This window comes from Struthio camelus, chromosome 3 (genome assembly GCF_040807025.1).
Source record: "Struthio camelus isolate bStrCam1 chromosome 3, bStrCam1.hap1, whole genome shotgun sequence".
In the NCBI taxonomy this organism is placed as follows: Eukaryota; Metazoa; Chordata; class Aves; order Struthioniformes; family Struthionidae; genus Struthio; species Struthio camelus.
Genome location: NC_090944.1, coordinates 18,367,593 through 18,393,693, shown reverse-complemented (window position 1 = coordinate 18,393,693; position 26,101 = coordinate 18,367,593). Strand labels below are relative to the sequence as shown.

General features: G+C 36.9%; 1 protein-coding gene across 22 annotated transcripts in view; it reads right to left on the bottom strand.

Annotated features, from left to right (window-relative positions):
- PUM2 (pumilio RNA binding family member 2) overlaps positions 1-26,101 on the bottom strand; it is a 73,198-nt gene that overhangs the window by 33,100 nt on the left and 13,997 nt on the right. For 13 of the 22 annotated variants that reach the window (XR_011139977.1, XM_068937093.1, XM_068937094.1 and 10 more), the window contains 8 exons: positions 16,407-16,475; positions 8,955-9,060; positions 8,429-8,616; positions 7,614-7,786; positions 4,616-4,886; positions 4,220-4,313; positions 2,186-2,311; positions 956-1,095 (listed from right to left, as the gene is read on the bottom strand). Coding sequence is in view for 21 of the 22 variants with exons in the window: in XM_068937093.1 (XP_068793194.1) it covers positions 956-1,095; positions 2,186-2,311; positions 4,220-4,313; positions 4,616-4,886; positions 7,614-7,786; positions 8,429-8,616; positions 8,955-9,060; positions 16,407-16,475 (1,167 nt within the window). In the remaining variant the exon portion in view is untranslated. The remainder of the gene's footprint in view (positions 1-955; positions 1,096-2,185; positions 2,312-4,219; positions 4,314-4,615; positions 4,887-7,613; positions 7,787-8,428; positions 8,617-8,954; positions 9,061-16,406; positions 16,476-26,101) is intronic. The other 9 variants (XM_068937095.1, XM_068937104.1, XM_068937091.1 and 6 more) reach the window with 2 other exon arrangements.

Here is a 26,101-nt window from a genome sequence, read left to right as displayed (position 1 = left end):
CCAGCTCTCCAGCCTGTCCAGGTCCCTCGGAATGGCAGCACAGCCTTCTGGTGTGTCAGCCTCTCCCCCCAGTCTCATCAGCAAACTTGCTGAGGGTGCACTCTGTCCCTTCCTCCAGGTCAGTGATGAATACGTTGAACAAGACTGGACCCAGGACTGACCCCTGGGGGACACCGCTAGCTACAGGCCTCCAACTTGACCCTGCGCCATTCACCACAACCCTCTGAGCTCGGCCATCCAGCCAGTTCTCAATCCACCTCACTGTCCACTCGTCTAGCCCACGCTTCCTGAGCTTCCCTATGAGGATGTGATGGGAGACAGTGTCCAAAGCCTTGCTGAAGTCCAGGTAGACAACATCCACTGCTCCGCCCTCATCTACCTAGCCAGTCATCCCATAGTACAATTATTGTGTTTCAGAAAATTATTCAGGGCAGTCCTTCTCCCCTATGAAGCAACAAGTTTACTGACAGCAACTTCATATTATTTTGCTACTTTTTAAAAGACAAGGAGAAATGTGTAATATCTCATTTTGCAACTGATTATTAAAAGTGCAGAAGAACAATTCTCTCCCATGCTTATTTAAAAAATTTCCTCCTGAAATTACTACTCAATCTCTCCTCCATATTAGCTTCTTAGGTTAGTTTCCAGCTTTATACTAATTTTTAAATAATGGTACAGTCAACATTAGCTAGACAGGTTTAAACAAAGCATAGTCAAATATTTACTATGCAATAAATTAAAAGACTACAATTATCAGTAACGTAAAGAAATTGAGAAATAAAAAAATAAAAAAATAAATCAAACAATAAATTCTTTAACATTCACCTATTACATTTGGTAGAACACAACAATATTTAAATTAGGTAAAGTTTTCTGTAAGATGCCCTTTATCCACTGATACACAAAATTTAAAGGTAAAATTTAAATACACATCTCCTTTATATGAAGGACATACCGGTTGTTGTCCCTGTTGTGCTTGCGATGCCGCTTGCTGATTTGCTGTGGTATTTGCTGCTGCAGCTTGCTGCTGAAATAAATTGGCTGGATACACCCCCCATGGAACGCCATAATACTGAGGAGGAACCACAGCAGGACCTAAACCCAGAAAACATCATTATTCTATTTACTGCAGCTAGTTAAAATAATTGCTTGCTTTGTTTATAACATCCCTCATTGATCTATCTTCTGAATACCAAAATTGAAAGCAGTATTAAAAGTATAAAACTTCTCATACTAGCCAGAAAGATACACAGACATGAACGGGGCAACTTAAAGCACTTTTATCAAACGATACTTTCCTCATGTAAAAATAAGTATCTTTGGGAGACTCAGGAGATAAAGAAAACTTAAGCAAGTCCTGTCAGTAACCAAAGCTTATACATCATTCAAAGTCAGTTTCCATGCTTGGAAAAAGATCACTTCAGAACATCACAGAATGAAGCAAATCCACTCTCCTGACACTGACATACTGAAACTTTGGTCCACTAATATTCCTCCATTTTGTATACTTCCTCTGCGTATAAATAGAACTACTCCTTCTGCCTCCCCTTCCTACGAGGATACACTCTTCAGAGTGGGCTTAATCCTGCACAGGTATCTCATTCAGCCTACTGAGAAAAACAACCCCTAGAAGACTGAGATCTGTATATCACTGTACTGTACACATTATGTACTGTGTATACATACCTTTTAGTTATTTCTACTGCCTTTCCTGTAAAACCATCAACTGGAAATCTAACATTTTTGAAAATGTTAAGCACAGCTCTGAATACTAAGCTGGCATTTGAATACTCAAATATTATTGTTTTACAGCAGTATCCTGTTTACTTTTTAAAAGATTCTTACAGGTTTGGGGTTTCTCTGTTGCCAGCTTGCCTTCTTTTTTGAAAATAATACATATTCCTAATGTCAGACCCAACCTTAATAGGGAAAACCTTTTTAGAATAAAAGAAAATTGGTTGCTGCATATAAAATTCCTGAGGAAAGAAATACCCAGAATGCATATATATCAAGATCTGCACTCCTTTAGGCTGTACAGTAAAAAACTGGTAAACTATACAAATATAGTTTTGCCTAGAGGTACCTCCTTCCTAGATATATATTTACCGAGAACAAACAGGATGGATTTTTTCCAATTCCAGTCAATAAAATTATCACGATAAACACTAGAAAAATATTCATTTACCTGCTAGAGTGGCTGCTGCAGCTAATCCAGCTGCAGTATACGGGTCAGTACCTGGAGGAGCAGCACTGATAATGTAGGGGTTTGGCACAAAAGCAGCTGGAGCCAAGCCTGCTGAGAATACACCTGCTATATTAATAAACAAAGAGTTTAATTATAGCTAACATACTCAGCAAGCAGTATCACACAAAAATCAACCAAATCGCAAAGCATCTCTGATAAACAAGAAATGCTTATACAGTGGAACTAAGAGCAGACATAGGATTACAGAAATTGGCACTTCCCTCTCTTCTTGCCAACCTCTCCTTGCTGCTCCCAAAGCCTAATAGCTTTGAGTTGCTGGCCTACAGACTCCAAATCCATTTTTACCATGTATGATCTTTCCATTATTATGCAGAATTGATTACTCAAGGTGGAGTTTACCTCACTCAGCTATAGCCATCTACAAGTTACACTAGTCTTACAACTAAATCTGTATCTAACAAATCATCTAGTATCTTACGCACATCAAATAGAATGAATCACCTGCTAGAGATACAAATCTGCTTCCAGTAACAATGGGGGGGGGGGGGAAGAGGAGGGGGGAAGATAGTTTAAACCAGACACTTGGCTTTTAATTTTTATGAGATGTGAATCTCGCTTTCAAGCATCTGAACTTGATACAAGGTCTGTAACGAGAAAGGACAACTGGCAAAACCCAGAGTCATGAAACGAAGCATTGCTTCCCAGATAGCTTCCCTTGTAGTCAGGCTGATATACTTCCTACAACAGTGAGGTCACCAACTAACTACTTAAGCAAGGATAGCACAAACTATGTTCCTCCTTCCATTAAGAGGTTTCTCACTAAATTTATATTAACCTGTATATAGAAGATACTAGAAGATGCAGCTGACCAGCTCAATCAACTTTAAAACAAACAAGCAAAAACCCACAAGGTAGAGGCTGCTTTGCAGTTTGGAAGTCAAAGAAAGCCATAAGATAGGACTATAGTCTCACACAAACGTCTGTCTGCCATGCTCCCAGCTCTAAGCCTATATTAGTCAGCTGTATAACTCTGAAGAGCTGCCTCTGTATCACTTTTAACAGCCAAGCTACAGGCTGCTGATCCCTATCTGAACAGACCAGATAGAATCTAGCTAAACCATCTGACAGGGAACTTAACCTTCACCTTATCACAGGAGAACAGGTCTCACAGATGCACACCTCAGCAGCCCAGTGCTGAAGATCAAGTCTGGTGGAGAGTGGCAGGAATCTTTAAATGTGCCCTAAGGTGCCAAGATGTGAGGCGCTCCCTTCCCTAAACGAATAACTGCTGTGTATCTTCTACCCCCTCCAAAAATACACAGCTTCCCCATAGCGGCTGCTACCCTCAGTTCTGGGGAACTGATTTCATTGTCACTGAAATACAGTCTCTGTGCTGAACATCAAGAACTTTATGCACTGAATTCATTCACTACACTCTTTAGAAAGGACAGTAAAAATCGTTACAGAATAATCCTATCACTGGGTAGAGTATCCCCAGGAATAAAGAGCTATCTGTTTAAAAGATACCATTAACAAGTAGGAAACATTTCATTAATCCACACAATATAACTTTGATTTCAAGGTATTACTATGCAATGGTTTTAACTGGATTATCATAAATGTTTAAATTGTGCAATATAATAGAATCATACAATTCTATTATTACTTGTAGATAAAGCTACTGTTTCTACTCTCCACAGCAGAAAAGCTTTTTTAATTTCCCCCCCTCAATAGCGCTACATAAGCGAAAGTAATTTTCATTGCTTCGCATGCAACAGTTCAAAGTAGGCAAAAAATTACACAAAAGGAAATAAATCTGAAAACATTTAACGTTCTCTAAAGACAGAACAGTTTTATGCAGCTACTCTTAGCGGTCTTAAGAAGAACCACTAAAAATGGACCAACTGATCAATATCTATTTGAATTGGAATAGATGGCAAAACTGAAGACAGAATACCAAAGCAACACATTGACTTTTGTCACCAATACCTACTATGTTTTACAAAACCTCACCTATGTGTGGCTGTTGAGCTGCAGCCAGTGCGTACTGCTGCTGCTGAGCTGCTGTTAACTGTTGAACAGTCAGAGCATTAGTCCTCTGGAAAAGCTATTAGGAAAAAAAAAAAAAAAAAAAGGAAGCATTTACGTTTCAAGTCAGAGTTATAATCTACTGGCATTTACTTATAGAAAAAAATTTTAAATCAAGTTTCTATGTGAAAAAATTACTCACCTGGAAAGTTACGCACCAAAATTTTAAGTTTATATATAAATTTATTTGCTTTGACTAAGTCACAGACATTTAACAACATAAGCATATAATTCTTAATGTATTTCAAGTGACCAACTATCAAAGAAGAAAATGCACACCTTAAAGAACCAGTCTGGCATGTTTTCAAGTCCAGTACTAACCTGCTGTTGAGAACTGTAGTCAAAAAGACCTACAGCAGCTCCCGAAGAGTCCATTTGTACCTGATTGCCAGGATAATCAAACTGTAGAGAATCGAGACCAACTTGTTCCATGGCATCCAGATTCTGATTTTCTGGGTTTGGAAATTCTTCTACCAGAGGCTTGTGTGCTGTAGGATTGGGAAGTGGACCTAATCCCTCTGTGCTGCTAGGATTGGGACCCAAGCGCTCAGCTACTTCTGTTGGGGAGGCTTGTCGACTTCCAGGGGTACGACTGCACAGAAGAAATTCAAGACAGACTCTTACAGCCTTTACAGTAAAGCAATCTATGGGCAGAGTACAGCATTCCTATTTAAAAAGGATCTCTGACCTCGGAGACATTACAAACAAGACAGATTTAAGTTGTTTTAATCAGCATGCATTGATCACTCAAGACAAAGGACACATTTTGTTTCAAAGCATTTAAAACAAACCCCCAAAACTTTAAGACTATAGAGTCACTGTAAGGAAAAAACCCAAATAAACTTTCAGCTATTCCAAGTTAAATGGAAGAAGCAGTGGTTCCCTGTAACTTCTGTGAAGGCTCTTTATTGCATATTGGGAATGACATGAATTATTATAAAATGTGCTGAGGAAAACTAGAAAAAATAAAATGGCTAAGCAGATCTCATACAAAAGGAGAGGAAAAGAAACAAAAAAAACACTTCAGCTGGAAAAGACAAACATATAATGCAATGAATATCTTTCACATTTCAAAAACAAACAGAAAACATCTCACACCTAACTAAAATGGACTAATAACTGCCTTATATAGCAGTTGACTAAAGTATTTCATCTTCTACCCAGCTTGTTTAGTGAACTACACCAGATGACCACTCAGGAAAACAAGTATTCCTAATATAATCCTATCAATTCTATCTCGGCTTCTCTAAGAATAAACATAGCCTGTTTTTCCAGAGGAAAACCTTTAGGATAGAGGAAGAAGTAGGTGCTTATTTCTGTTAGCAGGATATAAGACCATTGTATTCAGCTGGGAATTGTTTACTATGCTAAAAACCTTAATTATTTTTGATCTTGCAGGATTTAAGTGTTTATACCAGGAGTACGCTGCCAGATTAGTGTGGCGTACTATCCGTTCTAGGATAGACACAGCCTTAGTACTACCTGTTCTCCTCCTCCTACAGGACTCCAGAGCAGAATTCTCTTACTGAACAAAGCATAAGAATAATGTGAAGAAATCTGCTAATACATATATATTTTCTAATATCAACTCTGAAGACAGTATAGTCAAGAAAGCAGTCTTTTCATAAGTTCAGTAAACAATACAGTATGCTGTATTACTTTGAAAAAAAATTTCAATGCAAAACACTTACACTAGCTTTCTGAGTGTAGGAAAGAACAACTTTGTAACAATCATCTATGCTATAATCTAAGAATCCTAGCTAGCAACCAAACCTTGCTCAAAGTGTATATCAGATATTAAAGTCATTAAACATTCCTTATTTGTGCCCAGCGACATACAGTATTCAACAAAGTCAAGAACAAATGGAAAAAGGCAGTTATTTCAGCACACACTTTTGGCGGAAGTGGGGGGAAACACCTGTAAGTAAGTACAGTAAATACATTGAAAAGGACAGGACAAACTTTCTTTTTTTAATAGCTATGTTTACTTAATATAGATTGCTTCTTATATTGGTGCTGTTCTGTTGCTATAGTTAAAGTTGTGTCAATACTTCAATTATAAACCTCTATTTGGAGGGCTTTATAACACCACTTCATATGGGCCATTTAAGTTAGATGGCCTTGCTTTTTGAGAGGTTTACTGGCTTTGGATGCTTTTTTGCACTTTTAAAGTTTCTAATAATTACTCTCTCTAAATAATATAAAAAGTACTTTTGCAAGCACTATTTTAAAATTAAAAGTTTCTGGTAAAGAAAACCACGACAAAAATGTATTCTGCATTTTCAACAAGCAATATTGAAATTAACTGCATTTATTTTGCATAGGGTAGCACGCATCCGAAAGGAATTAATTGTTTTAAGCTCTGCAATGAACTTAGTACTGTATTCTTGTCTTGAAGAACAGACCTGAAGAATCCCTCCTTAGACTTAGGCAATTACACTTTTTAAAAGGGTAGGAAATACTTACGTAGGGGATTCAAACATGCATTTTAATGTACTAGCTCAGTCATAAACTAATGAAAACACAACTATTCAGTTATGTTCACCACATTAATATCAATTTATGAGTAGCACACATTTTCTGATTTCGTTAATTTTTTTGCATGAGAGTTATAAATGCATCACATAGTCATTTAAAAAACAGAAAGATCAGTCCTTTAAAAATACCCAATTTAAAATCCAGTTCAGTATTAGGAAAACACGGGCTGGCTGTGCTGTCATACACAAGTTCACAGTTCAAAATCTCAAGCTTGGTCCAAATTTTTTTCAAAGAACACAACCAAACCACAATACCATTCTACACTGTGACTAGACGACAGTTAACTGTGAATAGGGAAACAGATCATTTCTCCTTAATCCAATAACTAGCTTCTACAAATACTTTTTGGGAGAAGTAATTGTGCTGGGTACACTACCCACTAGCAAAGTTAGAAGGTAGGTTAAAATGCCATAGGACTAACTCCCTACAGCAACAATCAGATCAGATGCAAGAGTAATAAAAAGAAGCAGAGAGAAAGGAATTTAGTTTATTACTACAAGGGTGAAAGCTTTCACTCTTCTTTTAATTCACCCCATTTTGCAGGTAATCATTTACTCTGAAGAACTTTGAAGAATTTATATTAAGATGAATTTGTCTCTTGAAAAGAGACACACATGCTAATGACATCCTAAGAAACATGTGGCACAGTGGGAAAGGGAGGACGTGAGGTAGGAAGACTCAGTCTGCAGCTGGATAATGTTTAAAGCTGACACACAAACCAGAACTGTAATAATGCCTTAAGAGACATGCTTGCCTTCTTGAGAAACAGTTAAAAGCTTACTTAAAATCTTTGCAATCGGCATCCATTCCATTTGGCAAACCTCTGCCATTTATTTTAGTAACATCCTCATCATCTCCTTGTTTAAGATCTCTGTTTTTGTCCTCCTCAAACGGAGAAGCCTTGCCTTTCTGATCTCCTTTCTCAGGTCCATCTGTTTCAGCATCTCTAGTGCCCTGAGGAAAAAGAATCTGTTTGATTCTGAATATTGAACAGAACACAATAGGAGCACCACAAGGTGACCTAATTCTACACTATAGTGCACGTAAACAACACAACATTTTGTTTGCAAAGAAATTGCATTTGGTGGGTAACTTGGTCATCAAGTTTCAACCACATGCAATTAATAACTGCCAAAATATGAAAAGGAATGCCAGGATTTATAATGGAAGAGCTAACTCAACCTTAACTATAGCGGTGCTGTTAAAGCAGTAACACCTCAAGTTAGATTGGTTTTATTGTATACACTTAAAACATCCAGCATAAAACTCCCTTATTAGAACAACAGAAAAGGAAGACCTTGAATAAAGGCCACTATACATTTTTAATTAAATGATTTGCAGTCTTTCTCCTACCTTGATTTAAAGGTAATAGGTAAGTATTGTTTTTAAGACAGCTATTTACTCAAGACTTCCTCCGATATCTTCATACTACCCCCTTCCAACGAAGGAAGGCAGGCAGATAGCAACTACACACTTCCTTAGCTAAAGGGAAAAGGTAAGCAAGAAAAATGGACAAATAAAGTAGAAAATATAAGCATGTAAAACTGTAAGGCTGTAGTAGCTAACTATGTAAGCTTAACGCACTGTATTACTTACAAAAGCTCCTTTCCTAAACCGGGAATCCAATTTATCAGCTGGAGAGGAACTTAACACATATTCTACCATGCTCACTCCAAGGCCACCACTTTCTGATCGCGGAGACAATACAGCATTTACTTCACTGTTTCCATGAAAACCCTGTCCAGGCTTTCTCTGTACCATAATAGGTTGGGACATAGAATGGTCTGTCAAAAAGAATAAAATAAAATAAAATCACAGAGATAGATACCTTATTATTGTACTTTTTGAATGAAACTTGTAATGCCTTCACATTTCATTACAGAGGAGAAATTAAACAAAAGATCAACGTTAAAAATACCAAAATTAAATGGAAAAACTCTAAATCCCAGTTTCAAGAAGTGTTACTGGCATAAAACCATCAGTTCAAATATATATTTTCAGAATTACAATGAAAGGAAACCAAAATTTAACACAAATTTATAATATTAACATTTATAACACTATTTTATTTTGAAATAAAATTTTGTGAGCAGGAATGAGTCATTCAACATAAATCACTTACGAGGAGTTCCCCATGCGGTCTCTCTCCACTCATCACCAAGGAATATCCCTTTTTGCCCATCTTTTGCTGAATCATCAGGTTCCCAAAACTTTTTGGCAGGTAAAAGCTATTTAAAAGGGAAAGTTACTTTGTTTAAAACGTGCATATAAATGGCAAAAAATAACAATGCAATTAATAAGATATGCGAGTAATTTATTTTAGAGACACTATTAATATCAGCTGTACATAAGGAAGCACATTACAATTAACTAATAATTCAAAAAACTCAGAAGTAAAGTTCTGCTACTGAAGCTGTTACTGCATGCAGTAACTGCTCAAAATGACCCCAAACAAGACTGAAATTCTGAACTTATCAGAAGAGATACAGAATATAGAAGCAGCTAAGAAAGCTAATCAAATTAAGCCCTTTATAAGACCAAGTCAATCCTCTCAGAAAAGTTATCCTCTCTAAACGTAAAACTGCCGCCCTTGTATTTTGGCTCAAAACTTCAGCCTTTAACCAATATCATCATGATAACGAAAAAAAGAAGATAATCATGGATGTGGTCATTACAAGTCAGTGACCTTCACATTTGAGTTTTATGTGCCAAAATCATGAGTATGATTTTGTTCCTACTTCTAAAGCAAAAAATAAAAAACAAAATCACACACAAATGAGATCAGCATCAGAATTGCTACTTGCACAGTGTTTAAGAGCAAAAGGCTTAGCACGACATCACAAACATACCACACAAACAAAAATATCTCCATAGTCAGCATTCTTTTTCTTCTACTTTACTACTATTATTTCTCTAACTTTTCACACCAACAGCAGTATAACTGCCAAACTCTGCATACCACATTTTCTCTTGGATATAGAATTGAAACTCTGCATTCTCAGGCTGGATGTTATGTACTATACAAGACCAATCAACTGAATCTACAGTGAAAATATTAACTTGTAAAAAAAAAATAGGGAAAAGCTTTAAGGATATCATCTTAACCTATCATACTTTGCAAAGTGTAGCACTTTACTTAAAACTTTAGATTTCATGCATATAGAAAAAACGTAATCTGATAAAGCATTGTTTTCTGAAGTTTGTACACGGTAACCACATACGTTCTGGAGTTTTCATTCTCCTGTTACTTGAAATGACTAACAAAATTCTTCTCAGTTTCACAGTGGCTTTATAACATGAGACCTGAGGAAACTACTAACAAGACTCTCAGCATTTTTAATAGATACTGCTTGATTTTGCACTGAAACAGTTTATGATAAGGGCTTGAGATAGGGTTGCCATTAGCAGCCACAACACTAACAATGAAACAAACCAGGTCAAGGGAGCTCCTCTTTATAACTTCAGGACTGACAAATTCAGTTTTCTATGTTTCCCCAGAAGACTTATCAGGAAAAGTATTTGTAACTAGTCAACCTACATACTGAAATGCCTGTGTTTCTTGCATAAAGATTTCATTAACAAAAAAGGATGGGAGAAAATAAACAGCCAAAGCTCAATAAAACTATTTAGAGACTACTATGCTTGCGACAGTATTACAGGATTATGACACATGCTGACAAAGGCATTCACTCTCTTAATACACGTGAGAATCCCCATCAGGCGTCAAACGTATTTAGGGAACATCAGACAACTCCCAAGTTTTCAATTAATTTAAAAATTGGATGTAGTTAGCCATGAGAATTTAGAAATACACCCACAGAATCATACAACTGTAATTCAACTAAAAAGCAGTAGACTATAAATATCAGATCAACCCAGACAATCTAATAATTCTTTCCAGCCTTACGCTGTACTGAGTTTGGATTACTACTTATTTTAATTTTGTAGGTGAGTGGCAGGAAAAAAGGCAAGCATATCATGACCTCTATGAAACCCTGGTTTTGAGGAAGTGAAAAAGAATCACACTTTATAGTAAACATGCTCTAACAAAGTCCAAAGATGTTTCCAGCTAAGATTAGAGCTATGAGAAACTCAAACATAAAGGTCAGAGAAAAACAGATGAAGTAATATCTTTGGTCATAAAATTAACATGTGCCTTCCAGTATGTTTAGCCTGAAATTGCACCACAGTTCTTAAATCCCATTATCTGACAGGTGTTCAGATAATACAGCTGTAAGTTGCAGTAAGCAACCTTAATTAAAATGCACCTCAATATTGTTTTTTATTCCAAAACTCATTTGCAGGATTTCTGTCAGCAGACTGTCTGCTGCTAGAAAGCTGTAATAATTCTCCCTGGCAAAAATATAACGAAAATCCTTTTGTGTTTTAAAATTGCTTACTCTCAAATTCCCAACAGATATGTCCAATCACCTTAAGATATTATGTACTTAGGTAGACAAAAAGTATCTTTTATATAAAATATAATGGATCATCTATACCTCAAGAAGCTAAATTTAAACTGTACAGAATTTAAGACCGAACAGCTTCGGAGGGAAAACATTTTGGGGTTAAGTTTCATACAATCAAGAAGTCCCTCAAATATATACAGAGATGGAATTTTTCAAAGTTACAGATTTGAAACTCCAGTAACAGAAGGAAGATTAGGGAAAACATGGGCCCGCTGCTGAATGGGGTGGGTGCCCTGGTGACGAAGGATACAGAGAAGGCAGAGTTATTGAATGCCTTCTTTGTTCAGTCTTCACTGCTAAGGTCAGTCCTCAGGAATTCCAGACCCTGGGGACACGAGAGGAAGGCTGGAGAAAGGAAGGCTCTCCCTTGGTGGAGGAGGATCAGGTTAGAGATCTTTTGTCCAAACCTGACATCCACAAACCCATGGGCCCTGACGGGATGCACCCACGAGTGCCGAGGGAGCTGGCGGATTTCATTGCTAGGCCCCTCTCCATCATCTTGGAAAGGTCCTGGAGATCAGGAGAGGTGCCCGAGGACTGGAAGAAAGCCAATGTCACGCCAGTCTTCCAAAAGGGCAAGAAGGAGGAGCCAGGGAACTCCAGGCCTGTCAGCCTCACCTCCATCCCGGGAAAGGGGATGGAACACCTCCTCCTGGAGGTCCTCACTAAGCACGTGGAGGACAGGAAGGTGATCAGGAGTAGTCAGCATGGATTCACCAAAGGAGAAATCATGCTTGACCAATCTGATAGCCTTCTCTGACGGAATGACTGGCTGGGTAGATGAGGGCGGAGCAGTGGATGTCGTCTCCCTGGACTTCAGCAAGGCTTTGGACACTGTCTCCCATCACATCCTCATAGGGAAGCTCAGGAAGCGTGGGCTAGACGAGTGGACAGTGAGGTGGATTGAGAACTGGCTGGATGGCCGAGCTCAGAGGGTTGTGGTGAATGGCGCAGGGTCAAGTTGGAGGCCTGTAGCTAGCGGTGTCCCCCAGGGGTCAGTCCTGGGTCCAGTCTTGTTCAACGTATTCATCACTGACCTGGAGGAAGGGACAGAGTGCACCCTCAGCAAGTTTGCTGATGATACTAAACTGGGGGGAGAGGCTGACACACCAGAAGGCTGTGCTGCCATTCCGAGGGACCTGGACAGGCTGGAGAGCTGGGCGGAGAGGAACCTGCTGAAGTTCAACCAAGGCAAGTGCAGGGTCCTGCACCTAGGGAGAAATAACCCCAGGCACCAGGACAGGCTGGGGGTTGACCCAGCCTGGACCTGGGAGTGCTGGTGGACAGCAAGTGGAGCATGAGGCAGCAATGTGCCCTTGTGGCCAAGAAGGCCAATGGTCTCCTGGGCTGCATGAGGCAGAGTGTTGCCAGCAGGTGGAGGGATGGTAATCCTCTCCCTCTACTCAGCCCTCACCTGTGGTACTGTGTCCAGTTCTGGGCTCCCCAGTACAAGAGAGACATGGCACTACCAGAGTGAGTTCAGCAAAGAGCGACTCAGACGATGAAAGGACTAGAGCTTCTCTCCCATGAGAAAAGGCTGAGGGAGCTGAGACTCTTCAGCCTGGTGAAGAAAAGACTAATGGGGGGGATCTCATCAACGTGTACAAGTATCTGAAGGGGGAGTGTCGAGAGGATGGGGCCAGACTCTTCTCTGTGGTGCCTAGTGACAGGACAAGAGGCAATGGGCAGAAACTGAACCACAGGAAGTTCTATCTGAACCTGAGGACAAACTTCTTCACTGTGAGGGTGACAGAGCATTGGAGCAGGTTGCCCAGAGAGGTAGTGGAGTCTCCTTCGCTGGAGATATTCAGAACCCGTCTGGATGTGATCCTGGGCAATATGCTCTAGAGGACGCTGCTTGAGCAGGGAGGTTGGACTAGATGATCTCCAGAGGTCCCTTCCAACCTCAACCTTTCTGTGATTCTGTGGAAGGCCAACAGGGTGATCTGGGTCTTTTTTTGACAGCTGATCAGTATGGCATATACCTCTTTTTAAGGCGATGATTTAGCTACTGGTTTGCCATATAAATGAATAGCCCTGATAGTTGTCAACTACCTTGCAGAACTCAAAAAAAAAAAAAAAAAAAAAGTACTTTTAGGGAAAAAAGTGTGTTCATACACAAGAACAATTCATTTGGTTAGTTCTACTGAAAAAGACAGAATCAAGATCCCTAGTCTTCACAAATTAATATAAAAAGTAACTGTGATCAATTTGCTTTACCCTTTGGTAATACTACTTTTGTTCAGTATTTATTGCATTTAATCCAATGATTCATAGTTGAAGAAAAATGTTATAAAAATACACCGAATCTTGAATCTAAGTAATGGAAAAAATTGCCATGTCTTCTACTATGCTCTTCCAATAGAACATTAAAAGTGCCTTTTTCAATAACAGCACCAATTCCTGTTACGTCTCTGCTAGATGAACAAACCCTTCTTCTAAGGACAGATAATAAACTATCATGCTAAAGCTGACTCTTAATTGGCTGTCTGATACGTAACTGCATTATCCCAACTATTGGGTTGTGCATTACGGTCTGTTTTTTATTTTTTATTTTTATTTTTTTAAATCAGAAGTCATTCCTATGAAGTTCCAACACCAGAAATGGACAAACTGTCCCTAAAGTGAAATTTGTGTATACTTTGATCTTCCTTTTAGGGTTTCTGTAAGAGTAGGCATTATTAAAAGACTGAGTTTTACATTCTGTTTGGCAATTAATTTTATGTATGCCTGTGCTAGGTCAGCCTAAAGGTTCCAAAGCCCATTATGCTGGCTCTGATAACGACAAACAGCAGATGCCTAGAGAAGAGGAGCAGCAGCATTTATCAGCGTTTCCTCAGAATATTATCCTGACCTTAACAGTCATGATAGCTTTTGGGAGTTAGAGCTAGAAGCATCCTCTGCGTTTAACCAAGATAAGAGCTAAAATTTTAGACCTTTGAGAAAGATGCTTGCAATACAGCAGATCTCTTGTTAACAAAAGGTCAATTTGTTTCTTTACAGAATATATTAGCAAAGAATTGCAAGAGAGAAACAGATCAAAAAAAGAGTACATCTGGTTCATGTTACACATTCATATTCAAAATATCAATTTACACCAAGGTCAGTCTGAACACAGCTCAGAGACAGTTTAGCTACAGGATTTCTATTACATATTATTTCCAGTACATGTTAGGATACCATGAAAATAGTAATACTTCCATAATACTTCCCTTCACATTAGCACACGTAAGAGATACTGGCTTGAGTAGTCAGATACTTTCCTTGCTTTACTAATAACGTGAAAAATAAGTCTTAACAGTCTTTTAATGTCAGGAAGTATTGAATCCCAATGGAAACAAAAGAGATCAAGACGGATTAGAATTATGAACAAGAAATGAAATTCAGTTCAAAATTTATCTAGACAGAAAATTTATCTAGAATTAAGGAAGAAAATCATCCAATAGCTAAAAGTGTATCACTTGAAATCATGTCCCTTTCAAACCTTCAAAGTAGGCAGAAGGCAGCATCTAAGAATGTATGTATGACTACCAATTCTTTTTTTTTCATGAGTATTTATGAGGCTATTTCCTTTAATATTGTGAAAGGCCATAAAATAACTAGAAAGAAGATCATAACTGCCATGGAATTTGCTCCATAACTTCATTATTATCTTGCAATACTTTAAGAGAATTATTGAGTAAATCAACTCAGCTATCTGAACCTGTATGAAAATCAAGATGCTTGGAAGATACTGTTGAAATGAAAGACAGCCTATCAAGTGAAGGGCCACAATATGTCAATTCAAGTTCTGGTATCATTCTACTGAACTAGAACTCTCCTTTGTTTTGAACATCTTCACAGATCTGCAGAATACCAGGAAAAGACAAACAAGATTATAATCAGTGCAGAAATGCCTCCTTCAATCTGAGATAGTCTAAAACCAGAAGATTTGTATGAACAGTCTCACGTATCTCAATTTACTATCCTTCATCTCCACTACTGCCAACCTTTCAGAGTACTTTGTAGGTAGCAAGAGAATGAACACCAAATGCAATCTTACTTATTCACTCTATTACACTGGTCGTACTGCGGTAGATATCTTACTAATACCTTTGCCTTTCAAAAGGAGTTCTCCTTTATTTCTGGAGAGGGAAAAAGCATATCCAGTGAAGCTACTCTAAAGAACGGGGCTACTGTTACTGCTATTTCAAATGGAAGATAGTTCAAAGTCAATATGGGACAATGAATGAAGCAACATTTGCTGTAAAGTCAACTGACTGGTTAAATACTTCACGACAAGTTAGAAAATGAAATATGAGACTAGCTCAAGCAATATGCATCAACTTAGAAACGTTCAGCAACTAAAACAAGATATTTGTTCTTCATCGATAAATTATACATTCCCTAAAGATCACAATCCTATACTTATTTTAAGAAAATTAAGGTGAAATAGTTACTGATTCAATTATCAAAACAGCTTTATCTAATGCCCTGCAAGACAAATGGATCAGTGTTTGAAATCTTCATTCGATATGAATTTATCTCATCATCATGTCCTGCCATGAGAAGCAACCTTAACACATGTTGATTACTTTCCAACATTTCAGCTCCTTCAAAAGTAGACTTTAACAAAAAAAAACAATACATCAAAACAAACCAACCTATCTTCTGCCAAGCTGTATTACACAAAAGCACCATTCATCAGGGTTAAGGTCTTCTTCTAAGGAAGGAGTAGCACTAAAGGTAGAGTAAGTCACCACATAGCTCTGCTCTTTTTCTGGAACCAAAACCCTTCACATATCCCAGTTTAGATGCAGCGGCATTGAAATATGTCTCATTTCATACAATTGCACTACACTTAAAGAAATTATAGTGGTATTTCTCCACCTCTCTCAGGCATCTAACAAGCCTGATATAACAGCACAGGAGCTCCATTCACAAATCATTCTAGCACTCTTGTAACCTAGTCAGTTAATCTTCACCTGGAACAAAAGTCTTCAGTTGCCTGAAAAATCAATTTGGTTTTAAGAAAAGCTCTTTACTAAATAAATGTCATTATTATTTATGACTTCTTAAATCGTATCAAAATTTCCAAACCAATTGGAATGTCTACACTCTATTACCTCTCCCATTCCCCGAGATTCTAGGGCAAGAGCTTGAAACTCATGATTCATCTCATCCACAGAACGAACCTGCAAGGGAAAAAAAAAAAAAAAAAGTAGTCTGTTATATAGGTAAGTGTATTTTCAGAAGTTACGCATGCACATAATACTCTACAAGATTTTAGCAGATTTTTAAAAATTCAGAGCACGCAAAATTTGTTACCCAATCTAGGCTGAACGTGAGCTTAGACTTTCTGAATAACTACAGCTAGTGACCAATTTTAATGAACCATGCTAACACGGTAACACACAAACAATTCCAAGGAAAGATTTAAGAACTACAAACTGTATGAATCAGGGTAGGCAATCACCATGGAAACAATGACCAGTATTATATTTGCAACAAAAGCAAACAAGTAAAATTAAAGATTTGTGCATACAACGTACTTTGGGAAAGAAATGACCTGTTGCACACAATGTTACTGAGTACACTTAGCAGCAAATGTAAAGAAAAGCTTACGCGATAGCTCATAAAAACTACTAGTAATGTATGGCTATTAAAATTTAGTAACTGACTGCAGTATCACAGCTTCTCTTCCTTTCTTCCAGGAAATAGCATTCTTCCTCTGTGCATGTTTTTTTTTTTAATACAAAAGGTATATTACCACAGCAAGACTTGCTACTGTGACAAACAATTTTCTTTTCCATAGCGCACATACAGTGCACTAGGTGCATCCTTTCCTGAGAAAATGGTTTCTAGGAGGAATTTTCAAAACCATGAAAAGTTTAGAAAAAAGAAACAAAAAAGGGAAATCCAGAGTTTTTCCTCCTCTATCCTCTCAACAGTGAGTTGCAACACGGTAAAATAATGCAAGTAAAAAAGTAAAAAAGTATAATGCCTTAAGAAAAACGAAAATTCAAATTATTCCAAAGCCAATCTCTCCTGAGGAGTTGGTTTCACCTTCAACAAACACTACATGGGCATTCTTTCCAAGCACATTAACTAATACTGCACATGAGCTGCCTTCTATATGGAACATTTATTTAACAAAGCATACAACTGCTGTTTTTACTTTCGTCTCTCAAGTTTCTTCTCATCCCTACATTTGATTATAAATGCATCAAAACAAAGTAAACCCACCTCTGTGTCAGCAATTATAACAAGAGAAAGTAACCCTATAGAGTCAATACTAAGTTAAGATCACTTAACGGAAAACACTGAAATACCAGGCAAACAAACAATCTCGTTATTTTGGTACAAACAGCTTTACACATACACACATATATAAACAAAAAGTCCCAATGTTCACTGAACTTTGGACAACTGTTAATTACCTGACAATAGGTTTCGTCTCAAAATATTATTGCCTCTAAATGGTTATAAACCATTAAATTGAGGTTGATTGTACTTTTCAAAAGCTCAAAGATGTAATACTCCCTCAGAAAGAGTATTTTAATTAAGATGGAATTTTAAAACAATTCAATACACTTGCATTTAGTGAGAAACTGAAAAGCCAATTTAGTTTCACAGTAAAAAAACAGCACCTTTATCTTTTTTCTAGACATGGTGATATTTAAGCCAATCAGGCTGATTTTATTAAGAAAAAAATGAAAACAGATAGTCATACACCTTTAAAAATGCTGAAGATATTTTTCAAAAGGAATAAGAAACCACAAGATCTGTAAACTATGTAAAATAAGCTTTTATTCGGTCAGCTCAGGGAAATAATTAAATCTTTGTGCATGCATGTGGGTAAAATAACTGTAGGAGAATAGAAATTTTTTGAAAGAAAAATGGGAAATTTAAGTTTCGAAGCAGTTCTGAAATCAGATAATTACAATTCCTAGTAACAGAACTTCCTGTATAGATGCCCAAGAGATCTGAATATCATACTATAAGGCACTTCCCAAGCTCAAGTCACGCACTCTACAGCTTTAATTACAATTAAACTTACCGAATTAGACACTTGTCTCAAAAAAATGTGGGTTTGGTCTAACAGTACGCCTAAACTCAATTTGCAACTACCGTCTGCCAAACTATGTTTACCATAAATGCTATGTAAATAACTGTTTGATAAAAACCAATCAAGTTTGTAAGTTGTGAGCACTACGTGCTTGGGTTTTTTTAATTCTTTTTTTAGGGGGAGGCTACAAGATCTTACAGCAAATGCTCATTTTTCAGGTCCTCTATAAAATCCCTGCAGAAAAGGTAATCCAAAATTAGGGTAACAGCATAGCTAACCTCTTTTCTTTCCTGATCAGTTTAAAGTCAATTCTAAGAAACTGAAATTTTCTGAAACGGTAAATGAATCTTAGCACACTGAACTTCCATTTTGTTCACTTGAGCCTTTCTCATGAGCATGATACTTAAACTATGGTTATCTATTGCTACTAGAAGCAATAAACATCCTAAAGTGCTATTACTGTAGCAATAGCAAGAGGGTCTTCGTTTGTATTTCCATCAGAAATAGCAGCCCACAAAATTCTGCCATACCGCAATTACATCTTTCACAGATTAGCTTACAGATTGGAGAAGATACAGGCAGCCCAGACACATGTAATGGTCTGCACTTCTCAGTCCTACCCTCATCTCTGCAACAGCAGAAGATGGCTTCCAGAATGACAGCCAAGCTAGACTCTACCACATACAAAAACAATCCCTCCCTCCTAAGCAAAAGCATCACTGTTAGAATCAGCGTCAGCAGAAAGTTGCAATTTTGTTTTCTCTAATTCAATGCCAATATTAATTTAATTCATATGCTCCAGAAATATGTGCTTTTAATAGACACATTTCTTTCTCAGAAAATAAGTTTTTACTTTAACCAATTCGGAACATTCAAAATTGTTTGAGAAGAACTTTTATTCATTCCCTAGTAACTGGAGGAATTCAAAAATCAAAAACAAAAAGGCCTTTGAATTTATTTTGCGTTTAAAATTAAACTTACTCCTCAACATTTACAAGTTTTTGTATAAGTTTTTCCTGGTTTGATTCGTTATGTCGTCTTGGTTTTTTCTCCCCCAAAATCACTCTGAAGACTACTCTTCTCCATGCATCAACCAATTGCTTTTGGAATTAGCTGTTAGTTCTAATTTTAGTTTTCAGAAGCTTATGTTAATAAATATTTCCAGTGAAGAGAAGTTGGCAACGGCTTCACATTTCTAATACACATCAGCTCCTTCCAAGAGGCTCAAAAATATATGCATAAATTGGGACTACATACCAAAAAAATTTAATGTAACAATTCCCTATGGACAGGAGTTAAAATTATAAATCAAAACTACCAGTATGGCAGAAGGGAAAAATAACAGCTTATACAGGTATACATAAACTTTTTCCTGTTTCAAGCAACTGATGATACAAAATAAAAGTACATATTAGCCAATTTTTTGTCATGGCAATAGGTACAAGACTTTAACACTAGGTCCAAAAATAGTTGTTTTTTTTTTTTTCTTTCTTTAAATACAGACTCTTTGACTGTCTCTCTATAAAATAACGTATTTTAAATGTAAAGGTCTATGCAAAAACCTTCACTCTGTCAAAACTCCTGACAAGAGTAGGTTTTTCTCTTTCCTACTCTGTATCTCACTACTACCTCACACTACTTACACAAGATGTAACCCTCAGTCCTGAATGCTCCAATACTCAATCAATAAACTCAGTTCACACTAGAGCTAAGAAAATCTAGGTAGCTGCTGGCAAACAGGCTAGTCCTTCCAACCTTCCTCCTGATAGCGTTTACCACTCCCCCTGTCATGAACTCGGTAATCATGAAGCAAAAAGCTTAACACCTTTGCTTCAAAAGTTTTCTTCTGCTTTTTATGTACATTAAGATTTTCACATCAGATCAGCCAATCAAAATCATTAATACACCTTTGCTGCATGACCCCAAACCTGACACAGGAAAAAGAACAAGGAAAAATCAGTCCAGAGCAAGGCAGAGCGCCCATGCTAGTTACAGCTAGCTGATAAAGCGGTAATAAGAAACCGTGTCCTTACATAACTCAGGATAGAATTCAAGAGGCAGACTGCCGACTGGATAGCTGTCTAAGATTACCAGCTAGAAAATACTACTTAAAATACTATCCATTTCTGGAACCTAAGCACCTAAATTCAGATCTAGCAAGAGAGAGTCTCTCCAACAACCTTTCTTAGAATTAAGCTCCTAAACATTTCCCTGCAAAAGCAAGCAAAGATCAGCCCCTATGAGGAAACACTGGGGGGGGGGGGGAGGGGAAGGGGAGACAAAATAAAACAAACAAAAAAACAAAATAAGATACGACGACTTCTTTTTATACATCAAAAGTGTGCACACCAACTGACCAGAAAACACGAAAGCCACTTTTTCTGCATGAAGAAATGCCAAATCTCACCTCTCAGCTAAATACCCTAACTGCCATGGCAGAGGCTATTCAAGGGCTGGGGAAAAGAGGTATAGGCAGTCTGCAGCTGAAGCTGTGGTAACAGGCCAAAAATTCAAAATAAAACACCTGGTTCTCACCCCGTCATTATGGTATTGCCACTGAAAAAAGAGGGAAGCTGGTGTTCTCGCTACAAATGCTTGAGGCTTTCTTCTGTATTGGACTGAATGAATTTAATTCAAATTCAACTTTTTTACCTTTTAGTTTTCTATGGGGTGGCTCTTCCAAAGCATTTTTCTTATGTATGGCAGATGCTTATGGCAGAGACCTAAAATTATTAGCAAGTTGAACTAATTTTAAGAACATAAAAATGGTTACATTTTAAAACGCAGCACACAACATTACGTTACATAAATGCTATGTATTGTATAGTTGTGTCAGAGATTTGACTAGATACACAAAAAAATCCCGTTTAGCACTTCAGATGGGTAGCCAGCTTGAAATGAATAAAGAAAAATATTTTAATACAAATTAAAACAAAATCAGACACATAGATCTAGCAGAGATTTATAATAAAGGAGAATACAGAGGAAAAAATACACAGCAAGTCTAAACTGCAAATCAAAAAGCCTCTGTTATTGAACGTGGTAGTTCTGAGCTGAATAGAGATTTCTACTCCAGAGTATTTTGCCAAATTTCCTCAAGTTTTCTTATTCTGCTTTAACGAGCAGTTGATACCGCCTCCTGATGATAAAAAGCTATTCAGCAGCTGAATAGGCGACTACTAGAATCATTACTGAGTCGAATTATTTTTGTATATAAATTAGTTAAAAAATACTAAACATCTTGTGTAACACTTTAATATGGCGCTGGTTTGACCAAAACTGCCTTTGACTAGTTTGGCTGCATACTTCCTTCAGACGTCAAGGAACCAAAAGCTCTCGCTTGCTACCAAACAGCCTAATAAAAGTTGTTGCCTCTGAAAAATGCAAGGTATACGAGCGTGCTGTCTTCTGCAATTAGATAGCACTTTTTGAGCAAAACAAAAGAAATTTAACTGCAGACTTAACTACTCAAAATGAGTCACCAAAACAGCTTAATGAAACAATCTGAACAAACAAGATATTAGGTATTTCTGATAGAACATTCAGGCAACCAATTTCTGTAGTTATAATCTCAAAAGCATATCTTACCCCCATTAAGAATTTAACAATTTTCACCCCGTTAAAAATTAAGGTTATAAAAAAAATCAACTCAAACGTTTGATATGTCGATCAATAATTCATTAATCCTTATGCTTTAGGTCTCTGAACTAAAACTCAGAGGTCTGGAATTACATTTTTGTGCTACATGCTCCTTAATATGTTTTAATACTCTAATAAAAGCAAGTTCAGTGTGTTCAGTTGCCCCGATCAGCAGTCACTCCGGATCTTAACATTCTTGCACCTTATTTCCTCATGAACTGTATATTTTAAGCCTGAGAAGCACTCCTATTGGTGAGGAGGACAGCAACAACAAGGGGAGGAAACTAACAGATTTCAAAGCAGGATTTCAGCAGCGTGCAACAAGAGACAAAATACTCAGCAAAAGCACTGTTCAATCTGCTGAAAAAGAAAGGTCACAAAAAGATGAAGTGACCACGCGAGCTGACGCTGTACCTCAATGCATACACACATCTGACTAAGCTGTTTTTCTTTCTATTCTTTTGGATAAGAACTTCAGTAATCTGAGAGCATGCATGCTGAAGAAAGGAATTGTCTAGGTTAAGCAGAAAAATATATATACAGATACACATGCACACTCATATTCAGCATAATAAAACATGCGTAACATCTCACAAGTCCTGGCCAGGGTTGGAAATTACAGATCTAACTGCATAGACCTCTGCTACTAGACCTTACACAGCAAGCATAGCAGGATACTACCTCCTCTGAAGAGGAGCGGAGGAAAATGAAACACATCATGTCACCTATTTCAGATATACATGATTACTACGGAGGCCTAGGAAGATTGAGAAATCTTATGTTCCATTCCTGGCTATGGAAGGAATATGGTTTAAGAAATGCGCAACTACATCCACTTCCCACAAAAACATGTGCTCTTCTATCACATAACAAACTTATCTCTTCCTTACACAGGCTTTCATGCCTGCCTTCCCACCCAATAAGTTCAAGTTTTGCTCCCAGTACGGCAGAACTGTTTAGCGCAAATTATTCAAAGCTACTGTCAGGTGCCTTCAAGCTTGGTATTTTAATCCCTACAGTCAAATGTGGCTAGAACTACCAGTCTCACACATTAATTAATAATGAACTGTCTGTACTGAAACCAGATTTTATAATCATTTATAATAGCTACACTGTTTGCTCCATTTGAGCAGTTGCAATGATATATTCAGTAAGTAGGCATATAATTTATACTAAATAACTTAGCAGGTTTCTCAATCAAGTCTTTTTTACCATGTCAGAAATTATCCATTCAAACGAGCGTCTAAAGAAAGCACAGAACAGGATGTCAGGGATGACAGATGTCACCGAACTTTGTAAAATGAAAAACTGAAGGGGAAAGACTGCTGGTAGAAAAAGTTTATACATAATTGTACTCTGTAACTTAGAAAATGAAAGATCTCCTGAAAAAGCTTGTCCAGGAAGTTTCCGTAAACAGGAAATTAATTTTTACATTTAATTAAATATTTAAAATAATATTTATCCATGCATTACTTGTACATGGATATATAATTACACTATACATAAATATATTTAAGTGATCCATATTAATCTGCTTTTTTAATCCTTTAAAGGGATTGTAACTTAGTTCTGACTACAATGAACCAACATGCAAATACTTGTCAGAAAGACAAACACTCCAGTATCTGAAACAACCAAAGAACTGTATTCCCACATCAGAAAGCAAGTATTTTGCACTCTGATATTCTTTTTCCACTCGAAGCATCTAAGGAAAGCTTTGAATTTCAGATGACCTTTTACAACTTTAAAACAAATGTGATTTAGGAAAGCCAAAGTGCGATTTTAACGTTTAAAAGAGCTACAAGAAAACACAGTTTTTCCTCAGAAAAAGGGGCTGACTGGACTCTTACTGCTTACAAATCAAACTGCAAAACTATCTTTCACGCAAAAAGATTTACAGGTATAACCTTTGATGTGGAATAGTTCAGGTATAATCCCTTCTAATTTGGCAAGGGTCTTATCCTTCCTCTTACGCATGCGTACATTATTCTGCATCTCTGTCTCCATCGCAACTGCTAAATATATCACAAACTAAAAGGAAAAAACTAAACATTCAGAAGTTTGAAAACAAAGTTGTAAAAAAAAATTTAAATTAGTTCCGTCTAAACATGTTTATTTTTTTAATTGATGCTGATTGCTTAATATATGTATATATGCAGCACATGACAAATCTAATTTTCTGATTTTACAAATCTATGTTTTTCCTGTGAAGCTAGTTAGCATCATCTTTCTACAGCAGAGTAAGAAGTACCACCAGTGGCATAAGAGAAGTTCCAGGAAATTCATGAGACAAATTCTACTAACCATTACAGAGTGTTACTCTATAACGAAAGGCTTTGTCAGCAAGTATTAACACTGTAACAGCTACTTCTATAAGGCAGGATGACATTAATTCACTGCATTACTGTTTTGAGACATCAACCTTAGTTCCTCCACAATTCGCTCAAATTATTCAAAAATAATATTAAGCTTAAAAACTTAAGAACTTGATTGCTCTCTAGGTGCTAAGCTATAAAAATGAACAAAAGCTGCCTTTTCTGAATATGAAAACTCAGTGTAAAAACATAATATTTTTACACACACTAACAGGTAACTAGCAACCTTTTATCTCATCATATATAGTAGTAATTAATATGACTAATATCACTAATTCATTCTAACAGTTAACAGGCTTTTATTAAATGTAATGATATAGTTCAAAAGGAATGAGAACAATTAAAACGTACAGACTTAGAATAAAGTAAAAATCCACATAAATTATATTTTTACATTATAATCAAGATTTTTTTTTTTTAATTTGTTAAGGTGTTTTCTTTAGACTGCAATCAGGAAACCAAATATAATTTAGACAGCAAATAACCAGAAAAACTGAAAGTAAAAAAATAAACTTCAAATATTTGTAATTTTTATGTATTTTTTTTTTAAAGATTCCCATAAAATATAACTGGTTTATAAACCACTATAAGTCAGGCGCAAGAACAAAGGGTTTTTTTTTTTTTTTTTTAAATCTAGTCCATTAAGACGAGAACTGAAGAAACAAACAAAAAAAAAAACCTAGTCTGACAGAATTTCCAGAAAACATTATCTGTGCTACTGTAGCACCAACATAACTTATTAGAAAGATTCTCCACTGCCCCCAGCAATTCTGGGCATAAAATATTCTCATTCTTCAGAGCTTTTACTCTCATCTTTACTCCTGACTACGGCAGATACATTCACCATAATGTACATTTTTCAAGGATACTGTTTTCAAGAATTCTAGACATAAACACTTTAGTTCAACTCACACTTCTCTTTCCTGGTAGCTTCTAGTATCGTGGCTTTTCCTTCTTCACAGCCCTGTACCCTTTCAACAAGCTATGAAACGTTTTTTTCAACAGGCAAGAGGAAACCAACACATACCAACACAACCTGATCTTCTCAGAGTGCTCGCTAAAATCACAGATGAAGAAATGGAACTGCCCAGTCCTTAGGTGGTGGTTTGAATCATGCTTGGTAGAAAAGAGAAATTCATTCCACTATGAAAGCATGAATACTACCTGTTTGAAAGAAGTTGTTCACAGAATACACAACTCTTTCACATGATGAAGACAGAATGGTAGCAAAAAAAATGAAATTTCAAACATATGCTACGTTTTTTCCCTCCGAAATCTACCTTGCTTCTTCAAGTCTCTATATTCTGTGCATAACCCTGAGGACAGCCTGAGAACACTTTAACACATGCTTCTTACTAATGTATTTAAGAAGAAATACTATATGGAAGAGAAAGTGTTTGCTACTTTTATCTGTCTACAGCAGGGGAATGGACACTTAAAGTAATTGCTGTTATCAACTTTTTCAGCTGTCTAAGGATGCACTCTTTGGACAATACGCATGTTTAAACTAACTATAGATCTCCACAGTTGCCTAAAAACTGGAAAAAATAATCAGCTAAACAAAAACCTATGAAGAGACTACTTTAATTCAGTAAGCCTCACTTCTAATTAGTATTAATAACATGAGCAGCATTAGTGACATTAATATCTCATTAAACGTTGGCCAGAGTCCTTCAAAAGAATTTAGAAAATATTATGGTCTAAAATAAGACTGAAGACATTATACCAATGACAGTTA